This window comes from Mytilus trossulus, chromosome 1 (assembly GCF_036588685.1).
Source record: "Mytilus trossulus isolate FHL-02 chromosome 1, PNRI_Mtr1.1.1.hap1, whole genome shotgun sequence".
NCBI classification, from domain to species: Eukaryota; Metazoa; Mollusca; class Bivalvia; order Mytilida; family Mytilidae; genus Mytilus; species Mytilus trossulus.
Window position 1 is genome coordinate 86407167 of NC_086373.1, and position 19680 is coordinate 86426846.

The 19680-nt window shown below is 31.7% G+C and overlaps 1 protein-coding gene across 1 annotated transcript in view; it reads right to left on the reverse strand.

Annotated features, from left to right (window-relative positions):
- Positions 1-4291: 4291 nt before the first annotated feature.
- Positions 4292-19680, reverse strand: part of LOC134687972 (alpha-N-acetylglucosaminidase-like) — a 33203-nt gene continuing 17814 nt past the window's right edge. The window contains exons 18-23 of the mRNA XM_063548440.1: positions 18199-18303; positions 15304-15487; positions 14765-14808; positions 6758-6815; positions 6125-6224; positions 4292-5363 (exon numbers count right to left, since the gene is read on the reverse strand). Of these exons, the coding sequence (XP_063404510.1) occupies positions 5155-5363; positions 6125-6224; positions 6758-6815; positions 14765-14808; positions 15304-15487; positions 18199-18303 (700 nt within the window). The 3' untranslated portion in view covers positions 4292-5154. The remainder of the gene's footprint in view (positions 5364-6124; positions 6225-6757; positions 6816-14764; positions 14809-15303; positions 15488-18198; positions 18304-19680) is intronic.

Here is a 19680-nt window from a genome sequence, read left to right on the forward strand (position 1 = left end):
TAATCAGCCAGCTGAGGATCTGATTGCTTTATACCTTTGTTCCTATTCCCTGATGTTATGAAGTTTCTGACATTCATATGGCCATACCCCTTAAACTCATTGTCATGCTTTAAAAAAAATGCTGTTTTTTCTCTTACGACTTGGAATAAATCATAATTAGATAACTATATTTGGTATAAAAGTTTTTCCCAGGTTTACATGTGTGTCAGACAGGGCCAACCTGACCTGACCTCCACCTCATTTCATAGATCAGTGATCAAACATCAAGTGAAGTGACATCAGTTTCTTAGATACTTTCAGCAGAAGGTCAACTATGTGTGACCTATGTTTTGATATTAAGGTCATCTCAGTTACAGGTTTCATCTCATTTTCATCTTTCATTTATTAGTGCTGAGTTTATTTTTCTTCTTTTTTAGCTCACCTGGCCCAAAGGACCAAGTGAGCTTTCTCGTCACTTGGCGTTTGGCGTCCAGCAAATCAAGATGGCCACCATGGCTAAAAATAAAACATAGAGGTCAAATGAAGATTTTGGCTTATAACTCTGAAACAGAAGCATTTAGAGCAAATCTGACACGGTGTTAAATTGTTTAACCCTTTCCTCCATAGTGACGCCTTTTGACGCCACCCCCTTTACTCCATAATGACACCTTTTGACGCCTGTGTAGTACCTCAGTTGGAACGCTTTGACTACAAAGTGTCTGCTTCAAACTTAATAAAATTTGTATCCAACATGAAAAGGATAATCATAAGAATATCTGACTTGAATTTATTTGATGAAATAGTTGTTTTTCGCAATTTGTTTATACTTTAAAGCATATATTTAGCCTTTTATTGAAAAATCCTATGCGAATCATGTATGCAAAAAAAAAATGTCAATGGAGGAAAGGGTCTATCTGTCCTGAAATTTTCAGACTATTTGGACAACTAGTTGTTGGGTTGCAAATTTTGCCGTTTTTGGTTATTATCTTTAATATTATTATAGATAGAGGTAAACTGTGAACTGCATTACTGTTCAGCAAAGTAGGTCAAAAATGATCAAAATGGTCAATGGACCCCTTAATAGGAGTCATTTTTAACAATTTTCGTGAATTTTTATACGACTGCAAAATTTGAAAAAAAATTCGTCGTATATTGCTATCACGTTGGCGTCGTCGTCTGCGTCATTGTCGTCCGAATACTTTTAGTTTTCGCACTCTAACTTTAGTAAAAGTGAATAGAAATCTATGAAATTTTAACACAAGGTTTATGACCACAAAAGGAAGGTTGGTATTGATTTTGGGAGTTTTGGTCCCAACATTTTAGGAATTAAGGGCCAAAAAGGGCCCAAATAAGCATTTTCTTGGTTTTCGCACCATAACGTAAGTATAAGTAAATAGAAATCTATGAAATTTAAACACAAGGTTTATGACCATAAAAGGAAGGTTGGTATTGATTTTGGGAGTTTTGGTCCCAACAGAATAAGGGGCCCAAATGGTCCAAAATTAAACTTTGTTTGATTTCATCAAAATTGAATAATTGGGGTTCTTTGATATGCCGAATCTAACTGTGTATGTAGATTCTTAACTTTTGGTCCCGTTTTCAAATTGGTCTACATTAAGGTCCAAAGGGTCTAAAATTAAACTTAGTTTGATTTTGACAAAAAATGAATCGGTTGTGTTCTTTGATATGCTGAATCTAAAAATGTACTTAGATTCTTGAATATTGGCCCAGTTTTCAAGTTTGTCCAAATAGGGGTCCAAAATTAAACTTTGTTTGATTTCATCAAATATTGAATAAATGGGGTTCTTTAATATGCCAAATCTAACTGTGTATGTAGATTCTTCATTTTTGGTCCTGTTTTCAAATTGGTCTACATTAAAGTCCAAAGGGTCCAAAATTAAACTTAGTTTGATTTTAACAAAAATTGAAATCTTGGGGTTCTTTGATATGCTGAATCCAAACATGTACTTAGATTTTTTATTATGGGCCCAGTTTTCAAGTTGGTCCAAATCAGGATCTAAAATTATTATATTAAGTATTGTGCAATAGCAAGTCTTTTCAATTGCACAGTATTGCGCAATGGCAAGAAATATCTAATTGCACAATATTGTGAAATAGCAAATTTTTTTTTAATTAGAGTTAACTTTCTTTGTCCAGAATAGTAAGCAAAATTATCTAATTGCACAATATTGTGCAATAGCAAGATTTTTTTTTAATTGGAGTTATCTTTCTTTGTCCAGAATCAACTTAAATCTTTGTTATATACAATATACAATGTATATTCACTTTTTATTACCAACTGATAAATTAAAATAATCTTTACCATTCAGTGATAACAAGCAGTTTTTTTACATCTTAATATTTTATGATGTATTTAAATGAGTAGTTATTGTTGCAAACTCCATTAGAAATTTTTATTGAGATTAGTTTTGGAATAAGGGAAAGGGGGATGTGATTAAAAAAATTGGGTTCAATTTTTGCATTTGAAATTTCATAAATAAAAAGAAAATTTCTTCAAACATTTTTTTGAGAGGATTAATATTCAACAGCATAGCGAATTGCTCTAAAAGAAAACAAAAATTTTAAGTTCATTAGAACACATTCATTCTGTGTCGGAAACCTATGCTGTGTGAACTATTTAATCACAATCCAAATTTAGAGCTGAATCCAGCTTGAATGTTGTGTCCATACTTGCCCCAACCGTTCAGGGTTCAACCTCTGCAGTCGTATAAAGCTACGCCCTGCAGAGCATCTGGTTGTAATCTTTCACAAGATTCTTCTCCTCTGAAACTACTTAGGCAAATTTAACCAAACTTGTCCAAAATCATCATTAGGGTATGTGGTTTAAAAAATGTGTCCGTTGACCTGGCCAGCAAACAAAGATGGCCACCATGGCTAAAAATAGAACATAGGGGTAAATTATAGATTTTGGCTTATAACTCTGAAACCAAAGCATTTAGAGCAAATCTGACATTGGGTCATATTGTTTTACAATTTAAAATTTATCTGCCCTGAAATTTTCAGATAAATCTTACAACTAGTTGTTGGGTTGCTGCCCCTGAATTGATAATTTTAAGGAAATTTTGCCGTTTTTGGTTATTATCTTGAATATTATTATCTGCTAACAATTCAAATTTTGCCAATAAAGTTAAGTAGACTGACTCTTTATAGAAGGGATTGCCCTTAAATTAGGATTTTGTTTATCCTCTTTTGAGTATTGAGCAAAAACTTAACAAGTTAGAGAGAAACTAAACAAGCTAATAAATAAGCAATACAAGATCATCTAAAATGAATTCTATTCTTGTCTAGCTACAATGTTGGAGAGTGTTCATTGTTGAATATGCACATAGACCAAGGTGAGCAACACAGGCTCTTTAGAGCCTCTAGTTTTTTCAAAAAAATTTAAGCAAAGGGTCAAATACATTTCCTGTATGGAATAATTGTAAGGTGTATATGTTTGTCTGAAAAGTATCATCTGTGCTTGGCCTCATCTTCATGGTTCATAGGTCAATGTTAAATTTCAGTAATTTGCTCATCTTCTCACAGATACTATTATCAATAGGTCAACTTTATATGGTGTATTGAGTTATTATAAAGTCATCTGACCTTGACCTTATTTCCATGGTTCATTTGCCAGTGGTTAGTTATCCTGATTCAGTGTGTTTCTTATACACTATAAGCAATAGGCTAACTATATTTGGTGCATGTAATGATTGTTAGGTCTACATGTCAGATTGGTAGATATCATCTAAGCTGGACCTCATTTTCATAATTTATTTGTCAATGTTAAATTTTCATGGCTTGGTCTGTTTCTTGGATACTACAGAAATAAGTCAACTTTATTGGTGTATGAAATCATTGTAAGGCATACATGTCTGGCAGGGTTTATCTTGACCTTGACCTTATTGTCATGAATCATTGATAATATTAAGTTTATGTGATACTTGTAGTTAAACCTTTCTCTACATAAAAGTAAGCATGGTTAGGAAAGAAGGTGAAATATTCCAGCATATGCACTCTTGTTGGTAGTTAGCGGTAATTGCAGATAAATTTGTACACAACTTTTTAAACTACAGGTATGATGATGTAGAATTATCATATCTGTCAAGTATTGAAGACTATTTGTTGCTATCTAGATGTTTTTTTTCTTTTGGTTGGTGTTTCATTGATGTATACCCTACATCTCCTTCTAATCAAATGTATAAAATATAATAAAAAAAAATAAAGACCATCTATAAATCAAATTCAAAATCTAAAAAAAATATACAGACACTTTTAGCCTCATTCGTTAAATGAAAAGACAATAACCAAGCAGGTTTAACATAGTTTTATTTCATATATGATACCTTGATTCAAAATTTAAACAGATGATATACTCATAATTAAACATATAATTTGTAAAATAATTATAGATGATACATAAAAATAATAGATTGTGTTACAATAGAATATAAAATTACAATACTATCCATAACAATATCACAGTTTCAAAACAAAAGAACAATAACTCTTTCCAGAAAGAAGTTTCTAAAATACCTGAACCTGATAGGAATTAATAAAAAAAATTCAACAAGTGCATACACATGTATATATTCTGGTTTGCTTTATACCATTGTACAACCAATAAAAATATTTTTCAATTTAAAACCACCACAAGTTTTAATTATTAACTCTCAGCAGTATTAAAATTGTTTTAAAACAATATGCCCCCAAATGTGGAAAGTTATATCAGTTTATAATTTTTCAATTATTCCATAAATAACCCCTTTTTTGTAATCCTTTTGTGGTATACATGGGTAGCTTAGTAATTCACTACTCTTTTTTCTTTCTTTTTTTTTTTATAATTTTAAATAACAAAAAGAAAATAAAACTTTCATAAAGCTATGACAAAACTACACCAAAGCTACCATTCTTATGTTTTTTCATCTAGAGAAATCAATTTTGACAAAAATATTATGCAATCACGTTTCTGAAAAAAACACCACCTGACATTCTGATTGGTTAAATATGCTTATTATTTAATCAGCATCTGGATTCTTCATAACATATCACATCTCAATTTCTCAACCTTATCATAAATAATCTGGTTTAAAGGAGTTACTTATTCCAGTTGCTCATCATGACCAGTCATTACACAGTAAGTGGTTCAACCTAATTCATAACTAAAATATCCATCTAATTTCTTTTAAAAAACAATTTCATATTAGAGTCAGTCGTTTTTACATGTGCTTTGGACCTATTAAAATTGATTCCATATTTCTTTACAGCTGGGCTTGTATTAGTTTTCATCATCTTACACATGACAGCATACTTCTTGTAGAACTGTAGATCTATGATACCTCTGTACTTATGGTGTAGTGACTTAGCAATAGCATAAGCATCTCCTATGGAAATAAGAAAAGTTCAGTGTTACTCTAGAATACCAGTATTGAGACATGAGATTAGAAGACCAAAAGAACCAACTAACTCACAAACATCAGTCTTATTTGTTCAGTGCCATTAAAACTTTAAACCTGCTGCATCTTTTAGCACCTGTCCTTAGTTAGGAATCTATGTTCAGTAATTGTCGTTTGTTGATGTGGTTCATAAGTGTTTCTTGTTTCTCATTTTTTATATAGTTTAGAACATTGGTTTCCAATTTGAATGGTTTTAACTAGTTATTTTTGGGGCCCTTTATAGCTTGCTGTTCGGTGTGAGCCAAGGCTCCGTGTTGAAGACCGTCTTTGACCTATAATGGTTTACTTGTATAAATTGTGATTTGGATCATGGTAGTTGTCTCATTGGCACTCATACCACATCTTCTTATGTCTTACCATTTTCATTTCAAACTTTTATTATTGTCTTTTTAGTAAGAAATTACCATGTCAGCTTATATGCTTTTTTTTGTTTGTTGTTTTTGTTTTTATTCTTAAATATACAAACATGTCAGCATATTTTTCATGCATTTGTTTATTCAATATATGAAATATGGCTGTAATTTGTGTTTTTTTAAATTTTGACATTAGGTTTCACTGTTGACCTGAAATAGTATAAACACTTCCTAGTCTCTTGTTTTTTTTGGTTGATAGTTATCTTAAAGCAATCATACCATATCTTGTTTCATGTATATAAACACTGTAGTTTCTCATTTATGAGTAAACCATACCTATAGGTTCTGTAGGGTAGATATCAAGCTGGTTAGAAAATGGAAGTTCTACTTTCTCATAAACAAACTGGGCATATAACCCATCATCAAATTGTGTGTGCTAAAATTACACAGAAAAGTCAAATAAAACATGTTTACCATTCATTTATTTGTCAAAAAAGTCATTATTTTAAAACTGCAATTCAATGCTTTCATGTAATATAGTAAATATTTTTTGTTTTGTTACAGATTTCTACAGTTATCTAAGACCATCAATATATCCTTGTCTGTCTAATTATTTTGACCAACAAGGAATTATTATCACCATTATTCAGCATTCATATATTTATTTTCTTTTTTTCCATTTTCATGGATTGAGGATTTTTTTCTTCTGAAGTCTTCATGTGACTTTTGTCATAACAATTGAAAATGTATCCTTCATTGAACAGATCGTTTGTGGTTCATGTTTACCAACCTTAGTCCTTGAAAATTGAGTACCTATGAATACTAATAAATCCATAGTTCTATTCCAAATATTTGTCTAAGTTCTGAAATTTGTTCATTGGTAAATATAAGTTGTTTTGTTTGAATGCATTTTTTTTATGTTCAAAATACTATTCTTTTAAATTATTATTATATAAATAGTGGACTTACATTTGATAAGCTGTAATTCAACATCTCAATAAAAAAGCGCCATCTTGGAATGTAATATCTGTAAAATAAGTTTTTCATAATGATTTTACAATATATCTTTTCCACATAAAAAAGGTGCAAACCTGTTTCTCAGAATTTTGGCCTGATTACTATTCAGATAACTTCCATTTCTACCAAATGCCAAAAAATATATTCAAAGTTTGGCAAATTTTTGAGGTCAAAAATATATCTTTACAATTCAGCAATCTTGTGTATTTATCACACAAAAAAAATGAAAAGCCAATATTGATTGTATTTGATACTGAAATCTTCATAACTTACAAGTTTTCCAATGTAATATTTATTTTTTGGTAAATAGATGCTGCAGAGTAGAAGAAAAAGTAAACACTTTGAAATATTTTTTAAAATTTAGTGTAAAATCTGATTCTACTGTGATATAGTGATCTCTTTGTACACATATCACTGAAAAATGTTATCAGAAATAAAATAAGATACAAGAAAAAAAGACTTAAGTTATTTTAATAACTCAGTATCTTACTTTTATTCCTGTAGTGTAGTTGAAATTTATAAATATTCTAGCAAAGTGAGTTATAAAGGCTATTTATATAAAATGAAATATTTTACAACAGAAGTATTTTTTCAATTGACTGTAATGTGTTATTGTAGTGCTGTCTCATTATCATATTCAAACATTTTATTGTTAGATTCCTATCAGTTGATGGAATGTCAAACTCTCATCTATAGACAAATACATGTAGGCAGATATAGATAAAATGTTCCAAAGTATAAAATCCATGAAACAGACTTTGTTTTTCTTTTCATAAAAGGAAGCTAAAAGGTATTCAAAATAAGAAACAACATTTATATTACAAATATTCAAAACAATGATACTGACTGATATGTAAGATCTTATGCACTTGATTTTTGTGCCAGCTTAAATTATTCTTAAATGGGAGAGATCTGTTTGCGCCAAAAATGCGTCCTTTTGCGCCACAATTTTTCTCAAATGCTATGTTTGCATCACCTGTTTTAAAATTACATGGTATCATTTGCGCCAAAAATAAAACATACGATTGCGCCAATTAGAAGATAAATGAATTCCTTCCTCCTTTATTCGGACTTGGAACCAGCAGTTAACACAGAAAATGTTTCCTTTTCTGGAACATATCTTCTTTTTACTTCTGCTACATGGGTGCTTCCTAATTTAATGTATGTAGTAGCTTGTAACTTCACTTTATTATCCAAAAAACAAACATTGAAGGATGAAATGCATAAAACAGTTCAAACTGCTCCATTACTGGTACGTTTTTTTGGTAGATAGTTTCTGCTCATATATGTGGCTAAAACATTATCAGCAAAAGCTTCTGTTTTCTTCTCTTTTGGCATATCTTGTATTAAATATTCAGTAAAGCAATAAGTTATACTCTTTCTCTGTACATTGACTGTCTAATGCAGTTTAAGTCATTTCTCTCCAGGTGCTCATCTTCTTGGTGAAATATCTCTGAACATATAATACGTTTTAAGCCAAAAATAAGAATAAATATATATTACCAGGTAATTATTAATTTCTAAGATAAATATGTGTACAGGTAAATTGGAGCAAGTGGGTTCAGAATATTTGCGCAATTGATACATTTAGAAAACAAAATTCGGCGCAAATGATACACCCCTAAAAAAACAGTAATCAGCGCAAAAGGTCTGCTGCCTAATAAAATGTGTGCCATTTCTATAATAATACTACTACTACTACTAAATAGAGTTTAATGGCGACTACCCTTGCGGGTTTTGCGCCAGATTACCTTATATAAAAACATTTCAAATTAATGTTTTAGAATTATCATTGTTTAGGTATAAGCCTATATTATATATTCATATTATAGAAATTTGTGAGTTTTTTTTTTTCCTTAAATTTAATCTTATTTGAATCTGAACTATAGTGTTTGTTTTAATTATCTTGATTATTATACGACCGCAAAATTTGAAAAAATTTTCGTCGTATATTGCTATCACGTTGGCTTCGTCGTCTGCGTCGTCGGCGTCGGCGTCGTCCGAATACTTTTAGTTTTCGCACTCTAACTTTAGTAAAAGTGAATAGAAATCAATGAAATTTTAACACAAGGTTTATGTCCACAAAAGAAAGGTTGGTATTGATTTTGGGAGTTTTGGTCCCAACATTTTAGGAATTAGGGGCCAAAACGGGCCCAAATAAGCATTTTCTTGGTTTTCGCACTATAACTGTAGTTTAAGTTAATAGAAATCTAAGAAATTTTGACACAAGGTTTATGACGACAAAAGAAAGGTTGGGATTGATTTTGGGAGTTTTGGTTTCAACATTTTAGGAATTAGGGGCCAAAAAAGGGCCCAAATAAGCATTATTCTTGGTTTTTGCACAATAACTTTAGTTAAAGTAAATAGAAATCAATGAAATTTAAACACAATGTTTATGACCATAAAAGGAAGGTTTGTATTGATTTTGGGAGTTTAGGTCCCAACAGTTTAGGAATAAGGGGCCAAAAAGGGACCCAAAAAAGTTTTTTTCTTGGTTTTCGCACCATAACGTTAGTATAAGTAAATAAAAATCTATGAAATTTAAACACAAGGTTTATGACCATAAAAGGAAGGTTGGTATTGATTTTCGGAGTTTTGGTCCCAACAGTTTAGGAATAAGGGGCCCAAAGGGTCCAAAATTAAACTTTGTTTGATTTCACCAAAATTGATTAATTGGGGTTCTTTGATATGACGAATCTAACTGTGTATGTAGATTCTTAACTTTTGGTCCCGTTTTCAAATTGGTCTACATTAAAGTCCAAAGGGTCCAAAATTAAACTTGATTTTAACAAAAATTGAAATCTTGGCATTCTTTGATATCCTGAATCCAATCATGTACTTAGATTTTAGATTATGGGCTCAGTTTTCAAATTGGTCCAAATCAGGATCTAAAATTATTATATTAAGTATTGTGCAATAGCAAGTCTTTTCAATTGCACAGTATTGCACAATGGCAAAAAATATCTATATCAATATTGTGAAATAGCAATTTTTTTTAAAATTAGAGTTATCTTTCTTTGTCCAGAATAGTAAGCAAGAAATATCTAATTGCAAGAATATTTTTTTAATTGGAGTTATCTTTCTTTGTCCAGAATTAACTTAAATCTTTGTTATATACAATGTATAATCACTTTTTACTACCAACTGATAAATTAAAATAATCTTTATTATTCAGTGATAACAAGCAGTTTTTTTACATCTTAATATTTTATGATGTATTTAAATGAGTAGTTATTGTTATAAACTCCATTAAAAATTTTAATTGAGATTAGTTTTGGAATAAGGGAAAGGGGGATGTGATTAAAAAAATTGAGTTCAATTTTCTCATTTGAAATTTCATAAATAAAAAGAAAATTTCTTCAAACATTTTTTTGAGAGGATTAATATTCAACAGCATAGTGAATTGCTGTAAGAGAAAACAAAAATTTTAAGTTCATTAGAACACATTCATTCTGTGTCAGAAACCTATGCTGTGTCAACTATTTAATCACAATCCAAATTTAGAGCTGAATCCAGCTTGAATGTTGTGTCCATACTTGCCCCAACCGTTCAGGGTTCAACCTCTGCGGTCATATAAAGCTACGCCCTGCGGAGCATCTGGTCTTTTGGTTAATTTAAAGTACAAAAAAGAAATATATATGAACTTATTATTCCATCATTTGTAACTGAGCTTTCTTTGTTTATAAATATTAAATAAATTGGTAAATAGGTGTGTTTGTTGTTTATACATGAAAATGTAAGTATCTTATACTCTTTGATAGACACATCTGACTTTTACAAATATGAAAAATCCTAGAAGGGGTCCGACATATTCCCATACATGGTGTATACATTAATACAATTATACCTCGGCTCGTACGTCCTTGGTAAACTGTGATTCTCTGTATATTGAATTTGACTAAAGATAGCACCCTCACTTATAAAAGATTCGTGAACTTACGTTGTAGAATAAAAAAATATATAATATATATTACTGTGTATGTACAGGGACGTATATAGACGTCTATATAAGTCCTTGGTATGTATAATTAGAATCTATAATGTATTGTTGTCAAATATTTGTGTGTAATAAATTGCAAGTGTTGATGTTTCTATAATAATAAAGATTAATACCTACTTAAATATAAATGTTAGTACCAGAATATATTTTATTAGTGTTAATGAATAATATATTTCCTTTTTTTTCTGATTAAAGATCCACTTTCAGAAAAAAAAGAATTCAAATTATTTGAATATATATCCAAATTATTAATCAATTATAGATAATCAAAGGGATGCAAGTTATAATTATTTTAAGACTTGTTTTGTTTAAAATCTTAGAAGCCAGACCCATATTAATAATTAAAAATTACTCTTTCAATTATAAGCTTGTATACCACAATACATTGGATCATCAAAAATCACGATTAAAAATAAGCAAACAAAGAAACACAAGCTACAACTACTACATCAAACAACTAATTACTCTGAAGCTTGGAGAAGCCATTAGCATAAATTTAACTCAAAACCAATCAGAACACTGTGGTGTTTTTTAACAATATAAACAACAAGCTGTGATCACATGATACATGATACACTATGAAAACATAAATATTTCCATTAGCAATTGAAATTACAAATACCTGGTCATGAGTAGGAGTGTTTATTTTGCAAACAAAAGATAACTTTATTTTGTCCAATGAAATCATTGTTTGTTTTGAAATGTCCAATCACTATGGTTCTTTCTGTTTATACATCAAATATTTTGAACCAATGAGAATGATTACTCAAATGGCTTTAAGTTTTTAAGTTGTATAAATTTCAGTCTACAACAATATCAAACCATAACTAAGCTAATTCTACAACACACAACATGGCATTTCATGACAGCAATCTACCAAATGACTTCAATGTGTACCTTGAATCCTTACCTAGAGGTCTACATTTAACAGTCTACAATGAAGAATCATGTACAGAACAACAAGTAACACTTGTATATAGACCAGGAGCTGACTATGACAACACTAGTACTACAGACTACTTGTATTTACTACCCGAATACTTCTGGAATTGCCTAGAGAACATCAATGGTGATCAGATTCCTACCATGACGATACAACAGACACCTGATGAATACAAAGTATCATTACACTACCACCAAGATGACATCAGCAATGACCACTACTACCAACATGATGATATCAGCCATTACAACCATCACCAGCAACATGATATCAGCCATGATGCCTACTTCCATGGAGATGACATCAGCTATATCTACCAGCAGACACATACCATAAGCTATGACCACTATGAAGACCATCAAGTAGATATTGACTATAAATATGCCATTCATTATGAACAGCTAGATTCCTACCATTATGAAGATTCCTATATCAGCTATCAAGAAGATGACACAGAATACTATCATAGAAATTATTAATTGGTGAATCACTCTAATTCAGTGTGTTATTTATATTGTTGTTATAAACATAATGAACAATAACATGTTCTTTTGCACTGTGCATAAGATTTCCAACAGTATAAATGTCTTTTGTATTTTAGTGCTTCAAAAACTTTATGTTCTTAGTGTAAAAATCAATTATTGTAATAGTGCTTTAATATCATTAAATGCAATAAAGTATATTTAATACATTTAGTTGTTCATAATTTATTTTACAGCTTAAGATATAGTTTTTTTTGCACAAGCTATGATGTAACATGTCTGTCTGTTGCTGTACTGGTTCCTAATTAACCATAAGTTTCCAAAGAAGACTGTTTACATAAAAATGGTATTTTGGGTATATGTTGTTTCCAATCTTCCAATCTTCCAATCTTCTACAACAGGTGCATTCAATTCCAATCTTCTACAACAGGTGCATTCATTTCCAATCTTAATTGACTAGCTTTCCTGCTAAAGATTGGTTCTCTGCAAGCACTGCATCTTCCACCACCAAAAACAAAATGATCATCACAAAATAGCCAATAATGCTGAATCAATCTCCATCAATCAATCATGTCTATCAATTTCGTTGCTATCTCCCTACATCAAGAGAAATCACATAACCATTACAACCAGTGGTTGTTTTGTGCAATTTTTAAACCATTGTTAAACCATTGTCAATCTCCCCTTTTCAGGCTGAAATATTTGGCTTTTCTTTCATGTTGTATGTTTGCAACAACATGAAACAAGACTGGTCTTAGACTGTGATCTGGTATTAATGGTCTTAGACTGTGTTCTGGTATTAATGGTCTTAGACTGTGATCTGGTATTAATGGTCTTAGACTGTGTTCTGGTATTAATGGTCTTAGACTGTGTTCTAGTATTAATGGTCTTAGACTGTGTTCTGGTATTAATGGTCTTAGACTGTGATCTAGTATTAATGGTCTTAGACTGTGTTCTGGTATTAATGGTCTTAGACTGTGTTCTGGTATTAATGGTCTTAGACTGTGATCTAGTATTAATGGTCTTAGACTGTGTTCTGGTATTAATGGTCTTAGACTGTGATCTAGTATTAATGGTCTTAGACTGTGTTCTGGTATTAATGGTCTTAGACTGTGTTCTGGTATTAATGGTCTTAGACTGTGATCTGGTATTAATGGTCTTAGACTGTGATCTGGTATTAATGGTCTTAGACTGTGTTCTGGTATTAATGGTCTTAGACTGTGATCTGGTATTAATGGTCTTAGACTGTGTTCTGGTATTAATGGTCTTAGACTGTGATCTGGTATTAATGGTCTTAGACTGTGATCTGGTATTAATGGTCTTAGACTGTGATCTGGTATTAATGGTCTTAGACTGTGTTCTGGTATTAATGGTCTTAGACTGTGATCTAGTATTAATGGTCTTAGACTGTGATCTGGTATTAATGGTCTTAGACTGTGTTCTGGTATTAATGGTCTTAGACTGTGTTCTGGTATTAATGGTCTTAGACTGTGATCTGGTATTAATGGTCTTAGACTGTGTTCTGGTATTAATGGTCTTAGACTGTGTTCTGGTATTAATGGTCTTAGACTGTGTTCTGGTATTAATGGTCTTAGACTGTGTTCTGGTATTAATGGTCTTAGACTGTGTTCTGGTATTAATGGTCTTAGACTGTGTTCTGGTATTAATGGTCTTAGACTGTGATCTGGTATTAATGGTCTTAGACTGTGTTCTGGTATTAATGGTCTTAGACAGTGTTCTGGTATTAATGGTCTTAGACTGTGTTCTGGTATTAATGGTCTTAGACTGTGATCTCGTATTAATGGTCTTAGACTGTGATCTGGTATTAATGGTCTTAGACTGTGATCTGGTATTAATGGTCTTAGACTGTGATCTGGTATTAATGGTCTTAGACTGTGTTCTGGTATTAATGGTCTTAGACTGTGTTCTGGTATTAATGGTCTTAGACTGTGATCTGGTATTAATGGTCTTAGACTGTGTTCTGGTATTAATGGTCTTAGACTGTGATCTGGTATTAATGGTCTTAGACTGTGATCTGGTATTAATGGTCTTAGACTGTGTTCTGGTATTAATGGTCTTAGACTGTGATCTGGTATTAATGGTCTTAGACTGTGTTCTGGTATTAATGGTCTTAGACTGTGTTCTGGTATTAATGGTCTTAGACAGTGTTCTGGTATTAATGGTCTTAGACTGTGTTCTGGTATTAATGGTCTTAGACTGTGATCTGGTATTAATGGTCTTAGACTGTGTTCTGGTATTAATGGTCTTAGACTGTGTTCTGGTATTAATGGTCTTAGACTGTGATCTGGTATTAATGGTCTTAGACTGTGTTCTGGTATTAATGGTCTTAGACTGTAATCTAGTATTAATGGTCTTAGACTGTGTTCTGGTATTAATGGTCTTAGACTGTGATCTGGTATTAATGGTCTTAGACTGTGATCTAGTATTAATGGTCTTAGACTGTGTTCTGGTATTAATGACAGTTATTAAAGAAATACTCAGTCATGACAATAATCAAATTGATATAATCTTACCCTTTCAACAAACCAGACCATTGCTTACGACCATAATCCAATACCTGAAAAGAATTCAATTTGTTCTTAATAATTAAAATTCATTATCATTCATGGGATACCAATTTTTATGGATTTCATTTACACTGCGTAAAATATTTTCAATATTCTATGTAGAAAATATTTTCTGCAGACTTTGGCAAAACCATAAAATGCAATATCCATGAAAATACCGTTTTCCTCAAGTCTTCAAAGAATTGTACCCATAAAAGCAGTTTTTAAGATACAAGATGAAACTTGAATTTAAAATTAATGTTCTATTTTTATGTTGGCCATAACAGTTGGCAGACAGGATCATAAGACTCATTTCTTTCAAACTATCATCAAATTTCTTTCAAATTGGTCCATTAGTTTCAGAGTAGTTAACTGAATATGATGTACCATGTCATACAATAAATGGTTTATCATTGAAAAATGCAACCAGTTATCTAAATGAAAAGGTAGGCCATTTCAAAGTCAAATGGGCAGTTTAGGAAATCATTGTTATATTTAGTACCAACCTCCCCTTTAGGTCCCCATAATGAAACCAAGTTTCTTGCATTGAACTCTAGAAGAATTGCTTCATTAAAGTCATTTGCCCATTGTTTAGCTGCAGTTATCCACTTCCCAAGTAAGAAATGTGAATCACTGGCCAGTAATGTCTCCATATCATTTAGTAAACTCAAAAGCATCTGACTGTATAATCTGAAAAAAAATATTATCAAATTAAAGTAATTGAATATTCAAGTTGTTTTCAACATAAGAAGTTTTCCACTTTTCCATCTTACTGTATAATCTTAAAAAATCAATGCCAAATACATGTAACTGGTTTGTTTTTTACATAACCAGTTTCCCACAATTGCGTTTTTCTGTTTACTTATTTAATGGTTCTTGTCAAAAACAAGAGTGCACACACTGAAATGTCTCGCCTTCTTTACTAATCATTGATATTATGTTGATAGTCCTAAATATAAGTCTTTATTTCAACTGTCACATAAACTTAACATTAACCTAGAAAACTAAACTTTGACCAAGGAACCATGAAAATGAGGTCAAGGTCAGATGAACCATGCCAGCAGATATGTACAGCTAACGATTCTAACACTGAGCAATGAACCGTGAAAATTGTGTCAAGGTCAGATAAACCTGCATGACTGACACATAGATCATTATATATTTCCCTACACCGAATATAGTTGACCTATTGCTTTAAGTATCAGAAAAACAGACCCAAAACTCAAAAACTTAACTTTGACCTCTTAACTATGAAAATGAGGTCAAGATCAGATGGCACCTGCCAGCTAGACATGCACACCTTACAATCATTTCATACACCTAATAAAGTAGACCAATTGCATACAGTATAAGAAAAACAGACCAAGACACAAAAACTTAACTAAAACCACTGAACCATGAAAATGAGGTCAAGTTCAGATTACACCTGCAAGTTGGACATGTACCTCTTACAGTCCTTCCATACACTGACTATGCTTGACCTATTGCTTATAGTATCTGAGATATGAACCTGACCACCAAAACTTAACCCTTGTTCACTGATCCATGAAATGAGGTTGAGGTCAAGTAATAATTGTCTGGTGGGCATGAGGACCACATACCAAATATAGTTATCCTATTACTTAAACTAAAAGAGAATTTAACATTCCAAAAAATGTTTACTTTTTTTTCAAGTAGTCACTGAACCATGAAAATGAGGTCAAGGACATTGAACATGTGACTGACAGAAACTTCATAACATGAGGCATCTATATACAAAGTATGAAGGATCCAGGACTTCCTCCTTCTAGAGTATAACCCTTTTAAGCAGTTAGCTAATGCCACACCATTGCCGCCATTGCCAGATCACTATCCCTATGTCAAGCTTTCTGCAACAAAAGTCGCAGGCTCAACAAAAAAACAACAGGACTAAAACTGATATCCACAACTTGTATAAAAGTGTCACTTTTTTAGATCTTGACATTTTACATTATAAGATAAGCCACAGCTTTATCCATAGCATATATTTTACATCAAGATGTCTTATAAAAAGTTGTAAGTTTTATCGGGAAAGGTCAATTCTGATTAAAAAAATTGTCATTTGAGTTCAAATATTTTTATTTTCCACCAAATGTACTACAAATAACCCACTGACATACTTCAGTCATGGTACTAGCATTTTCTGTACAAACCTGGTTTAATCTGATTTATAATGCACTTCTTCCAAGTAAAATCAAAACACAATACTCTAAAGAGCAGGTATAACTCTCATTACAACATTGCAAAATATTGACTCATGTTTATGTTATCTATAAAAGTACAGTGAGTTGACAGTTGAAATGGCTCAAAAATGAAGAAATAACACTTTTGAAAAAACAATCTTGATATAAATGTGGACAACACTTTCTTATATCCAACTTAACCCTAAATTTGCCAGCAAGGTATCAACACTAAAAGTTATCTAAATAAAAAAAATAAACATGAAAAGTTACATTATCAATTCATGCTTTTCACTTTAAAATTAGTATTACCAACCATTTTAAAACAAATTGATGGATGGTAGTTGGTAGTCTCTGTTAACAAGTGAAACTGCGAGCTACTGCTCACTGATGATACCCAAGCCGCAAGTGAATAATATAAATAGTGTAAAAATATGCAAGTGTTCGGTAAACAGGAAGTTGTCGAGTGATGAATCTGAAAAAGCATCACACGGTATAGCTGACTTATATAAATCCTGAAACCAAATTTCAGAAATCCTTGTATTGTAGTTCCTGAGAAAAGTGTGACGAAAATTTTCAACTTGGCTATCATGTGTAAAATCATACAAGTGTTCGGTAAACAGGAAGTTGTCAAGTGATCAATCTGAAAACACATCACATGGTATAGCTGACTTAGATAAACCCTGAACCCAAATTTCAGAAATCCTTGTATTGTAGTTCCTGAGAAAAATGCGACGAATAAATAAATAGTGTAAAAAATGTAAAATATTCATGGGACAGACTGACTGACGGACGGACGGACGGACGGACTGACGGACTGACTGACTGACGGACTAACTAATGGACAGACAGAGGTAAAACAGTAAACCCCCCCTTTTTTAAAGCAGGGGTATAACTATATTTACAGCTTTCTCAAATATATCAGGGTCTGACATATGATTTAGACACTAGTATTTTATTGACAACCATATGCAGATATTAAGTTTATTTTGACGAAATATGCTGATATCAGCTGTTTTCATCAGTTTAGTTCAAGTCTGGTGTCTTTCAATCTATGTCATCTATCCGTGAAGTCTTTAAAGAACATAAAAAATGACAGATAAAAATAGATAAATGAGCAATAGACTTTAAGTGACAGAAATAGCCAAAACTAGCCCATTTTGACTAAGTGAACCAATTAAAATCCAAAAATGTCATACTGACCCAAAATTACTGGTCTGGTTGTTTTGATAAGCAGCGATCATTTTATTATAATACTCTAATGATATCATCATGAGACTGTTTCTTGATATGTCCACTAAATCATACCTAAATACAATACAAAATATACATAAAAATAGAGAATATAAAGAATATTCATTACATTACTGAAAGCAACAATTTCTTTGAGTCAAGTTAGTATAATCAAAGAGCTGAAAGCTCTGAAGAAAAATGACGCCACTGTCTCTAATATTGGGATATTTTTTATGCAAGTCTTGATTTTCACATACCGTAATTTGTTTAACAATGCAACATGTCTCGTAAGCATATAATTGATATTCGTATATGTGTGTGTGTGAAGTGAAGGTGCCAACTGGCTGGGTTTTTTTTTTAAGACAAATGAATAGGTCAAGACTACCTGAATTGTACAAATAAATCCCGTGGAAAGGCTTCTATATTTCTCACTGGTACATAGGCTGAATCCGGGTCCATTCGCGCCCATTCACGTTTGCGCCAACTCATGTTCGCCCCCTTTCACTTTCACACCCTACATGTTCGCAACTAATCTTAATTGGTTTTGTGTTTAATAACTCTGTAAGCAAGTGTTTTCTTATAAGTATAATTGTTGTCATTGTCTCAAAATAAAGTGAGACAGCATTTTTTTTTTGTGTTGAATAAATCTTAATCATGTTTTGGATAGCGTATTGTTAAAGATAATAATAATCCTTTCTAAATAAAGTGGTATTTTGTCAACGTTTTATTTAGCGTTGAATAACTCTTAATCATGTTTTGGTTAGTGTATTGCTATACTTTGTTTCATTGACCTCTTTCATAATGAAGTGAGATTCTGACTATTTTTTTTTCTGTGTGATGAATAAATTTTATCATGTTTTGGTTATAATAGTGGATTGCTATATTTTGGTTCCTATATTTTATTGTTTCGTTGTTTCAGATCAAAGGGCTTAAAAACAATTATCTTTTGTGTTTTTCCTTTAAAATCTTCAATGTTTTACTCATACCAAGCTATAAATACATTCAGTATTTACACCAAAGCAATTTAAAACAACAATCATGATTTTCTTGAATTTGAATTAAAATTGGGCGCGAATGAGTAGAGTGCGAACGAACCTTGGGTGTGAACGTGTGTTGGGCGCGAACAGACCTGATACCACATAGTCTGAACCCCCTTCTCCCACAAAATATGAAGTAAATTAAAAACAAATTGTTCAGAGAACAATTGAAGTCTTTCCACTAGAAAAGATCTATTTTTATATTGAAATATGAAAAATCAGTTTAAAATGTTAGTTCCTATGGCTTTATGACGTCCTATTAACCTATGACCTTGACCTCAATTTCAAGGTCACAAACCATGGACCTTGAATCAAAATATCCTAGGTCTTTAATATGTTTGGTTAATGAGTACTACCACTTGACGCGTAATTTTAAATGTAAGATGGACAAAAACTCCCTTTTATTGTATGCGCA